Source organism: Kryptolebias marmoratus, linkage group LG4, assembly GCF_001649575.2.
Source record: "Kryptolebias marmoratus isolate JLee-2015 linkage group LG4, ASM164957v2, whole genome shotgun sequence".
In the NCBI taxonomy this organism is placed as follows: Eukaryota; Metazoa; Chordata; class Actinopteri; order Cyprinodontiformes; family Rivulidae; genus Kryptolebias; species Kryptolebias marmoratus.
This window is the reverse complement of record NC_051433.1, coordinates 764253-775482: the sequence shown is the minus strand read 5'-3', so window position 1 is coordinate 775482 and position 11230 is coordinate 764253. Positions and strand designations below refer to the sequence as shown.

Sequence of the window (11230 nt, the reverse complement as noted above, 5' to 3'; positions counted from 1 at the left end):
CCGACCCTCATCCGACCCTCATCCATCCATCCGACCCTCATCCAACCCTCATCCAACCCTCATCCACTCATCCGACCCTCATCCATCCATCCGACCCTCATCCATCCATCCAACCCTCATCCATCCGACCCCCCACTCTCACAGGGAGGCAGACAGAAAAGGTGGTCAGAATCTCTTCAGCTTTAATCCAACATTTCTACCCTCCTCATTTGTTTCAGCGTGCACGAGAGTCTGAGTGCACGTTCATGTTCTGAGAAGGACCAGAAGGTCAGAGACCCAGACTCGGACCTCGGACCGGACCGGACTGGTGGAACACCTTCACCCTGAAGACGATTTGGACCCAACGAGCTGCTCGGTTCTCAGAGTTCAGGAGGTGTTGCTGTTTTCATGCAGAACCTTTGGATTGTTCTGGATTCAGCTAAAAGAACTTTATTAGAGCAGGGGTTTCCAAAGCATGGGTCGGGGCCCTGCTGTGGGTCAGGACAGGAAATGATTCTAATCTCAGTGTTGATCTTGTTCCAGTCGTCACCACGTGAGGCGCTTTTACTCTTTCAGCTTTTATTTTGAAACAAATGTTTGGCACCTGTGAAATGAGATTTAAATAAGATCAAAGTTACTCGTTGCAAAGTCAGGAAGAAGTTCATGAAGTCAGAAACTTAATCTGCCCCAAATTATCCTCACATCGAGAGTTAATGTTCCTAAATTTAGATTTTTCAGCGCACTCCACAGATTCTGGTTTTACTCTTCAGGGTGCAGGTGTCACCAGAACCACAGAACAAGTTTTTGCATAGACGTCAGTTCAAGTCAGACTCATGCAGATGAATAAACACAGACGATGGAACAGACAGAGGAAACGAAGGCATGTGACTTTATAAAAATAAGTGTTAAATAGACCACATCATCATCATCATCGTCATCTGAATTATTAAAAACAAACAACAACAACCTTCAAGTTCAACTTCTCTGTGGAGCTACTGATCCGGCTCGGTTTTCTATTGCTTTTAGTGCACAAAGGCCGAGGCCTGAGTGGTTCTGTAGGTGTGTGTGTGTGTGTGTGTGTGTGTGTGTGTGTGTGTTAGTGAGGCGAAGCAAACATGCAGCAACAGTCTGTGACGATCCGACGGTTCAGCTGGAGACTTTCGCACACAGAGGAGAGCCTCTGCCACAGAGCTACAAGAAGTAGACCAGCACGGTTCTGACCCGGTTCTGATCCAGCCAGCGTCCTCCGCTCACTGGAGGTTCTGCTGTTATCTGGACGGGTCAGGAGGGTTCTGTCTGGAGACGCTCGGGTTATTCAGGGCATCTGAAACCTTTCAGATATTTTTATCTTAGTTTCTTAGCTTGAAAATGCAACAAAGAAGTGTTTAATATTTGCTGCTTCATCACAAACAGACATTAAAGGTTTATAAAAAGTTACATTTTACAGAACAAAGGTTTTCTGCCTGTTTTTGTTTGTTTGGCTGACTTTTAGACAAATATCTCATGAACGAGTGGGCGGCTTCAACTGATTACCTTTTGGAGTCAACTCAATTAAAAATGGCCGCCTCAGCTAATGGGCCTTAGCCAACACAATGCTGAGAAGCACTGAGCTGAAACACCTCCTGTGAGCGTTGTTAGGAACCGGCTGAAGGCCTGATCTGAGCTTCAGGTTCTGCTGCCGGAGGTTCTTCCACCTCCACTGGAGCTCAGCTGGAACTGTTCTGGGTTCTACTTCCAGTTGATCTTTTTCTTCGACCTCTGACGGATCGGTTGTGAGCAGCGACATGTTTTTATAGGTTTTACTGACGTTAAACTCATTATGAAGTCCTTTTAATGGAACGAGCGAGCTGTCCTTCCTGCAGTTCCTCTCCGAAACAGAAGGTGTCGCTGCAGAGAAACGGATCTCTCTGCACCACAGGAACTGCAGCAGTTTAAGAGTTGAGTTTTCAAAGTCAGGATTCAGAGCAATAAGTTTGAAACACCATAAAACTCCCGTCCAACTGATTCTCTGCTGTTTTCAGTCTTTAACGTCCTGCCAGGCCGGATGTTTGGTGACCTGAGGGAGCAGTTCTACTTTATTCCAGCTCTGTGGAAGCTGAAACCGTCAGAAACCGTCTCCAGTTTGTGTTCGTTTGGTTCAAATATTCAGTCTGAGCTCACGAGTGAAAACAATACTTGAACAGAAACATCTTAGTATTTGCATAAATGTTACAGTGATCCTTTTCTTTTTCCTTTTTTTAAATAAAACAACAACAAATTATTTGTTCACATTTAAATAAAAAACAGTTTTACCAGAAACAGAATGTAATACTCCTCCTAATAAGTTAAAAATAATTTAAAGAACACATTTTAAATCCGTATCATGAACAAAAACACAGAAAGATTTAAAGTCTGAATGTTTAAAAAAAATCTTTAGAAGAAAGAAGAAGCAGGAAGGACAGGTTTTTACAGGTGGTTGGATAGAAAAGCTGCTTAGTTCAGCTCAGTGTTAGTGATAGAAACTCTAAATATTTCAGAATAGTTAATAAATATACGAGTATACAACAGGATAGAGCAGGACGAAGACGAGAAGAGGAAAAGCTGAAAGTCTCTATGGCTTTTACAGGCTGCGTGGCCCAAAGAACCTCAAATATCAGTCGCTACAAACACCAAACACGCACCAACATCCGGACTCTGCAAGAACAAACCAGGACAGAAACAGAGCAGGTTTTAGGACAGAGGTGTGGGATGGTTGGAAGAATGAAAAGGTGCACATTTGGACTTTTTGTGTCTGTATTCAGTCAAACAAACATCACTAAATAAACTTAAATCCACAGATCTTCATAAATCAGGTTCAACGTTTAAATGTTTTATGTTCCACGTCTTAAATTGGCATCAGTGCTCCCAAACTTGGCAACTTAGTTTTAGGTGTGAAAACAGGAGACAGGAGAGGAGAAATCCACGAGTTTGTAAAACGAGCTGCTGTTCAGGTGTGTGAGCATTCTGAACACGTTCCCTTCATCACTTTCTGACCTAATCTGATCCTGGTTCTGTCCTCAGTGAACTGTGTGAGAACATTCTTCCTCTGTATTCAGATCTAATAAATGTGTCACGTTATTTCACTGTGTGGAGAGAAAATAATATATCCAGAGTTGTGTGAACGGAGCTTCAGTCCTAGACTAAACTTTTGTGTTTAACAAACATTTAATATTTATAAAAGTGGTCTTCTGGTCATATTCCACGTGCTGTGTCCTAAAACACGCAGAGTGGTCTGAATGTGGAGGAATGTTCTTCTTCCTGCGTTTATCTGAATGTGTTCCGGTTCTGGTTCTGGTTCTGGTTGGAGGACCCTGAGTGTAACCGTTGCAGCTTTGTGGTGATTGTCATATTTTTTCAAACGATCCTTCATGCTGTGTAAAATTAATCAGCCGAACTGAGAGCGGGATGAGTTTAGATATTTAGTAAATCCTGCAGTTGATCTGAGGCTTAACCTTTTTGGAATAACTGTTTTTAAAACGACATCCCTGGAGAATCAGACGGAAATAAAAAACGAAGGAAAGTTATTTGACAGGAGACGCTGTCGGGTTTTTTAATATCTGAGGTTTTCTTTAGAACCTGTGCTGAACCAGAGTCAGCCACATCTTTGTTTTTGGAAATGTCTCCAAACACAACTATCTGTAAGTTTTTCACGTTTTCCTGTTTGTGTAAAACCATGCATGTTCCAATAATCCCACAGTGATGTTTTCGATAGCAGCAGGAAGAAAAGAGTAAAGATGGAAACGACAGAGTTCAGAGAGCAGTTTGACCTCAGACACGGACCTCCTCCTCCGTCAGTACGGAGCAAACTTCTGTCTCTCGGGCTTCTTCATCCCGTTGGCTGAAGACGAGATCTTGGCCGTGTAGGAGGCCAGAGCAGCCGCCGCGTGAGCCGAGACAGGAACCGCCGCCGTCGCTGCTGTCGACACCGGCGCCCCGATGGCAGCCGCTGCTGAGGCGGGAGGGGTGGAGAGTGCCAGGTAGGGGATGGATTTCACTCCCAGGAGGCTGGAGAGGGGGAGGGCGTAGGGGGCGCCCAGGATTGGAGCATGGGGCAGCATGGCACCCATCGCTGCCAGGGGGGAGGAGGAGGAGGACGAGGCGGAGGCAGGGGGGGCGGGCTGGGTGAAGCTCATGGTCAGGTCAACGGGAGACGGCATGGAGGAGGACTGGGCGGTGGATTTGGCGGTCTCTAAACTGGAGGGAGGAGGAGGTGGAGGGAGGAAAGGTAGGGCGGGATCGAAGGGTGGAGGGACGAGAAGGGGTCAAAGGTCGGGGTGGGGGAGGGGTTGGATGGAGAAGGGTTAGAGGGTTAAATAAAAAACATGTTAAAAGAAAAAAAATAAAGAAATAAAAGTGAACCGAAAACAGAAAACAGGAGATTTCTGAGAGAAAAATGAAAAACTGACAAAACGAAAATCAGAAGACAGGTGTGTTTTGCTGGAGGTTGCAACAGATTATTGTTGGGGGGTTCGCTGTACAGATGGGGGGTGTGCTGTAGAAGTTGGGGTGATGGCTTGGGAGGGGGCTTAGGGAGGAGGAAACAAAACCGTTATAGACATGTTAGCATGGAGAAGCTTCTTCAGAGATGAAAGATGCAAAAACAGGAGGAGGAGGAAAACCGTCTGAATCCGGGTTAACGTCTCTGCGGCCAATCGCATCAGACTGAGGAAAAACCAAGGTTTCACATCACAAATACACAGCCTGCTGTCAGAAAATCTGAATCCAACAAGGATTTTCAAGAGTCAGTGTCCCATGTTCTCTTCACAATGGAACAAAGGAAACATACGAAATGGTAAAACAAAGAAAAAGTGTCTTTTTTAGGAAAAAACAAGGTTGTTTTGAATCTGATGGCAGCAAGACGTCTGTATGAAGATGTTCCAGAGGAAACAAAGGTCTGTAAAGTCAGGAACATCTGGAGGAACATTTCTAACTAATTAAAGTTAATTGTCAGCAGGTCAGTCAGAGGACTGCAGGTAAGACCAGCTTTTAGAGGCTGAAGATGGGCAGAGGTTCACCAGCTGACAGGAAGTGTCTGACAACAGAGGAACACTTTCACAATAAAGGTCCTGAATCTCCATCATCTCCAGATTATAACATCAATCTGTAGAAACCTCTGAGGTCAAAGGTCAAAGCTGGTTCTGGTTCTGTTCAGTTCACAGTGGCGTCCACAGATGCTGCTTAAAGCTCTATCAGGCAAAGAAGAAGCCAGATGTGAACAGATGTGTCTCCTCTGAGGTCAGCCTGCCTCTCTGATGGTATGGGGGTGCATTAGTGCCTCCCATCCAGGACTGTTGAACAGACAGAATGGGACAACCTCAGGNTCTGAGGTCAGCCTGCCTCTCTGATGGTATGGGGGTGCATTAGTCCAGGTTTTAGAGCAACATCTGCTCCCATCCAGGACTGTTGAACAGACAACCTCAGGTCCAGATGTTTACAGATGCTGCACAGAGGGAAACATCTGGAACATCTGGAAACAGACGAGTTGCTGCCTTCAGATTCTAAATTGTCTTCTTATTTCTAAAAATGCTTCAGTTTCTTAGTTGAAACATCTGATCTGCTTCCTGTGTTCCACTGGGAATAAAATCTGGGTTTCTGAGATGTTCAGATCACTGCAGTCAGTTTATTGACATTTTACACAACAGTAACTTTTTCTGCATCGGGGTTGGACCTGGCTGATGCTGGAGAGCAGCAGCCACAGAAATACTAACGTAGGGTGATAAAAGCTTCTCATGAAGTGAATCCTTTGTGTACTACTGCAGCTGAAAGTTTATCCATCAACAAGTTCAAGCTGAGCTAAAAATAAAAAACTGCTTCCAAATAAAACAGCTGATCAACAACTGAGGTCTCCTGTTGATGTTAATAAAATATAAGTTTTCAGCTTTACTGACGGGACATGTCAGCCTGAAAGAGTCTGACTGTGTGTGTGTGAGTGTGTGTGAGTGTGTGGGTGTGTCTGTGTGTGTGGGTGTCTGTGTGTCTGGGCGTGTGCGTGTGTGTGTGTGTGTGCGTGTGTGTGTCTGTGTGTGTGTGTGTGAGTGTGCGTGTGTGTGTGTGTGTGTCTGTGTGTGTGCGTGTGTGTGTGTGTGTGTCTGTGTGTTCCTCCTTGTCAGCAGCACGTTGAGCTGTCAGTAAAACATCAGTTTAATCATAAATCTGCACAGTCCTGCTGTTCGCAGTTACAGAAACCACCTTTTAGTGTTTGAGGAGGTTTTTGGACTTTTTTCGGACACAAACCTTCATTTCCAGGATTTAATGTTTTCTTGTTATTGTTGTTCTAATAATATCTTCCTATGATGACATAAATAACTTCAGAAATGAGAATATCTTGAAAAATTCTTTATACCTCTTAAACTTTTCCAACACAAAGTAGGAAAATGATTCATGATTTTCTAAATAAAATCTAAAAAGAGTGGTAAGCACTTGAGTCATTACTCTGTAGACCGGGGTCCAGTCCTGGTCCTCAGGGCCTCCATCCTGCAGGTTCTCCTTGTTCCTCTGCTCCAACACACCTGATCTGAATCAACAGGTGATTAACAGGCTTCTGCAGAACATGAAGAGGTGATTGAACCATGAATCAGGTGTGTTGGAGCAGGAAACAGGTAAAAGCTGCAGGATGGAGGCCCTGAGGACCAGGACTGGACACCCCTGCTGTAGAACCACAGAAATCCCGACTCATTCGACCCGTGTGGTAAAAGTGTTGTTGGTTCTGGTTTTTCTTTGCTGTCATTTCCAAGGTGGAGACAGAAACGGTCGTTCAGGCGTTGATTTCATCCGTATTGACTGATGTAATTCTGGTTCTACCTGCCTCAGGAAATCTTCCACCAATCGCCTGCAGCTCGTCCAAAACCAGAACCTCCAAGAGTTTTAATCTTAGAGCAGGACTAATATTTGTCCTGAGGACAGCTGAGGATCTGCAGCTCCGCAGATTATCAGCTGTCAGATTAGGAGATTAAAGAAACACAGGTGGGAGAAAATCAACGCTCGTTTTATTTGAAAATCCTGAAGGGTCTTCCTTTCACTTCACAGCTGTTAGGTGCTGTGTGTTTGTTTGTCACATCAAATCCCAGTAAAATACTTTGTGTGGAAAAGTTCAATCAGTGTGAAGATTTGACCGATATTATAATCTTTCTGATAGCATGCTCATTCTTTTGACTTCTAACAGAAGCCGTTGGGTGAGACAGGAAGCTCCCGGGCTGTTTGTCTGTGACATCAGGGACTTTCCTCTGGATGCTTACCATGAAGTGATTAAATACTGAGCCAGGTTGATGGCTATCGGCGTGCCGGTGATGGCTACGTGTCGGTCGCTGCTGCTGTCGATCTGACTGCCGATCTTGATCTGAGCCCCTGATACCTGCCGGATTTCATTTATCTTGGTGCCCTGGCGACCGATGATTGATCCAATCAGCTGTGAGGAAGATGAGGCAGAGAGGAGGAAGATGTGAAACATTTGGTGTGGGATTTATCTTCTCCGATTATTTAGCTGATTTGTCTGAAGATGTTCAGGTTTACATAAAATCTTATTAAAATAAATTGTTGAAATGTTGCCGTAACTGAAATCAGAACATGAGGACGAAGTCTAAGAGACACAGGGGACCTCAGATATGAGTCGTTACGCAGCTTCAGACCAGTTAACATCACAATCCTGAAATTATGCATCAGTCGCTGTAAGAAGAAACACTCCGTAAAGTTAAAAGTTTTACTTATCAAGACATAAGAGAAAAATCTCAACACATGATTTGATCTTTTCCAGCATCTTATGATCCGGGGTTGGATCATGGAGGGAAACCCAGACGTCTCTCTCCAGCTCCTCCAGATCAGACAGGATATATAGTCCCTGCCCCGGGGTCTCCTCCCACTAGGAGCTAACTCCTTCCCATAAGGAGCTTCCTCAGATGATGGAGCTCCTCTCCTTATCTCGTTCTGTCAGTCCTGATCCAAACCTCACAGTAAACCTTTCAGCTCAGCTCATTCTTCACTACGACAAACAGTCAAAACATTCTCAGTCCATCGATCCGTCTCCTGTCTGTCCTGCCTCAGATACTTGATCTCCTCCACCTGAAGCAATGACTCACCCTGACCCACAAGGACTGCTCCACCTTTTTCTGGTTGAGAACCTCAAAGGAGACTGTGAACCACTCCATTGCACACTGATCCTTATGACTTTAAAATACCAACAGAAACAAAACATCTACAAAAGCAGAAATGAGATGCTGAAGGTCAAAGGTCAATGACTGCACCGTCTGTTCCAGTCTTCATAAAGCTGTTATAAACTGAACTACACAGATAAAAATATAAAAACAGTTTTACAGCAGCTGAAAGGTGCAACTATAAACCTGGAAATTAGTCTCTCAGGTGATCTAAATGATTGAGATTACCTGAGTTACACCTGATCCAAACCAGGAAACAGGTCATGATTCTCTGTCTCTACAGAGAGACTCGGAGCCGATCAGACACAGCTTCAGAGCAAACTCCCAGCTTCCTCTGAGTCCAGCTGCAGGAGAGAAAACCTGCTGCTTCAAGCTGAAGGTGAGTCGGAGCAAAAACACTCAGTTAGAGGAGGGAGGGGAGCCATGACTGACTGGACTTTCTGTCTGCTGTGTCTTCAGCTTCACTCAGAGTCCAAATGGCTTCCAGATCAGAGGAGGATCTCTGCTGTCCGGTCTGTCAGGAGGTCTTCAGAGATCCTGTTCTTCTGTCCTGTAGCCACAGCTTCTGTAAAGTCTGTCTGAAGGACTGGTGGAGACAGAAACCAACACAGGAGTGTCCAGTTTGTAAGGCAGTATGCTCCAGTGATCCACCCTGTAACCGGGCTCTGAAGAACCTCTGTGAGTCCTTCTTACAGGAGAAACATCAGAGAGCTTCAGAGGCTCTCTGCAGTCTGCACTCTGAGAAACTCAGACTCTTCTGTCTGGACCATCAGGAACCAGTTTGTCTCGTCTGCAGAGACTCAGAGAAACACATCAACCACAGATTCAGACCCTTTGATGAAGCTGCTCAGGATCACAGAGAGGATCTGCTGAGATCCCTGGAACCATTAAAGCAGAAACTGGAGCTCCAGAAGAAAGTTCAACCTGAGTTGGATCAGACAGCAGAACACATGAAGGTCCAGGCCCGACACACAGAGAGGCAGATTAAGGAGCAGTTTAAGAAGCTTCACCAGTTTCTAACAGAGGAAGAGGAGGCCAGGCTGGCTGCACTGAGGGAGGAAGAGGAGCAGAAGAGTGGGATGATGAAGGACAAGATGGAGGCTCTGAGCAGACAGATAGCAGCTCTTTCAGACACAGTCAGAGCCACAGAGGAGGAGCTGAGAGCTGAAGACGTCTCATTCCTGCACAACTACAAGGCTGCAGTGGAAAGAGTCCAGCGCTGCCCCCTGCTGGATGATCCACAGCTGCCCTCAGGAGCTCTGATAGACCAGGCCAAACACCTGGGCAACCTGGCCTTCAACATCTGGAACAACATGAAGGACGTGGTCTCCTACACTCCCATCATTCTGGACCCAAACACTGCTGGTCCAGAACTCATCCTGTCTGAAGATCTGACCAGTCTGAGAACAGGAGATGATCAGCAGCTTCCTGATAATCCTGAGAGGTTGAATAAATTGTGCTTTGTTCTGAGTTCTGAGGGATTTAACTCAGGGAATCACAGCTGGGATGTTGATGTTGGAGACAGTAAAGGCTGGATGCTCGGTGTGTTAGCAGAGTCTGTCCAGAGGAAGGGAAGAATAGGGACTGAAATATGGGGATTGGGCTTCTCTCAAGATAAATACAGAGCAGCGTCACCAGCAGGTCCTGACAAAGTTCTCTCAGTCCAGCAGAAGCTGCAGAGGATCAGAGTGAATCTGGACTGGAACAGAGGAAAGCTGTCGTTCTCTGATCCTGATACAAACACACACATACACACCTTCACACACACTTTCACTGAGACGATGTTTCCAGTATTTGTTTCTTTAAATCAAATGAAAATCTCCTCAGAGAAGATCTCAGTGAGCAAACAGCAGCTCTGATGTTCTTCCTGCTGAAAGTTGGAGATGTATTGATGCAATCAGACTGATCATCTGATCTGGTGTATAATAATCTGTACAGAAGCTCCAAACTGAATGTGACATGAAGTGGATGATGGGAAGTTGTGGTTTGCTTCAGCAGTAAATCCAGGTGTGCTGATCACCACAAACTGAGCTGAAGCTTCATCTGAAGAACATCAAGGACACAGAAAGAAACTCCGGACTTTACAGGAAGCAGAGGAGCAGGTGACTGAGTCAGCTTCTAGAAGCTCCTTCAGCAGGAGGAAGTCTCAGTGTCTTCTGTAGGACTTTATCAGCGTCTCACATGGTTGTGGAGGGTTTTTGACCCACTCTTCTGTCCAACATTGAGGTCAGCAGACAGTGGTTTCTGCTCTGGAACATGTTATTCTTAAAGCATCACTGGGTGAACTCCATGAATCCCTCAGGAAGCTCTGGTCCTCTCCAGGTGGTTGCTCCTGAATGTTCTCCAGGGTTCTGACAGATTTTCCTCTAAAGACATCATGGTCTTGGTATAACATTCAAAAACTTCTGACATTGCAATCATTTGTATCTATCAGTGAAGTGAGGGAGGAATGCTGTTTTATTATCTGAAGGCTGCCACCTCAGCAGCTCTTCCTTGTAAAAACTGATCTCTGATCTCAATCAAACTTCCTTATCAGATAAAAGTGAAATAAAGAGAGAAAATTTCCATGCTACATTTGAACCTCAGTCTTTTATCTCTTCGCCACTCTGCTCCATCTTCAGTTCCTCTGTAAAACCTGTAACTTTATTTTTGTCCCCTGCACCTCCCGGCCCGTTCAACAGGCTGCAGAGGATTATTTTGGGATGTGCTGTGATAATGAACGTGTTTGTGGGGGTTTAATGACAGCGTGAGGGACACTTTAAAGGCTAGTTGGTATTTTGTGGAAACCAGGGGCTTCAAAAGTAGCCTTCAGCCAGTAAAAGACAGCATAAAACCTTCATTCAGACCCATTTTCACCAGCTCCTTTCATTGACTGACCAAAAATATGTTCAGGTATTAAAGTTCTCTGTCGCCATGACAGATGTCAGCATCTTCTGCTGTGCTTAAAGTCATCGGAGTCAACTGACAAATTAAAGCAAGCAGAGCCAAAGTTTTATCCAATCAGTGGATGGTTGACCCCCGACCTTTTCTGCTCCTGAAAGTTTGGAACCCCCCGAGCAGGAAGGGAGGGGGAGGAGGAGGATTAG

General features: G+C 45.2%; 2 protein-coding genes across 6 annotated transcripts in view; one reads left to right on the top strand and one right to left on the bottom strand.

The window, feature by feature from the left end:
- Window positions 1-165: 165 nt before the first annotated feature.
- Window positions 166-11230, bottom strand: part of pcbp4 (poly(rC) binding protein 4) — a 42590-nt gene continuing 31525 nt past the window's right edge. Inside the window, exons 12-14 of one of the 5 annotated variants that reach the window (XM_017440712.2) lie at window positions 7233-7402; window positions 3765-4191; window positions 166-2652 (exon numbers count right to left, since the gene is read on the bottom strand). In XM_017440712.2, the coding sequence (XP_017296201.1) occupies window positions 3789-4191; window positions 7233-7402 (573 nt within the window). In that variant the 3' untranslated portion in view covers window positions 166-2652; window positions 3765-3788. Of the gene's footprint in view, window positions 4192-4222; window positions 4523-7232; window positions 7403-11230 lie in introns of those variants that run through there. The other 4 variants (XM_017440711.2, XM_037975268.1, XM_037975267.1 and 1 more) reach the window with 4 other exon arrangements.
- LOC108250709 (nuclear factor 7, ovary-like) lies at window positions 8398-10479 on the top strand. Its single transcript, XM_017440715.3, has 2 exons — window positions 8398-8523; window positions 8604-10479. The coding sequence occupies exon 2, from the start codon at window positions 8621-8623 to the stop codon at window positions 10001-10003; it is 1383 nt and encodes a 460-aa protein (XP_017296204.1). The 5' UTR covers window positions 8398-8523; window positions 8604-8620; the 3' UTR covers window positions 10004-10479.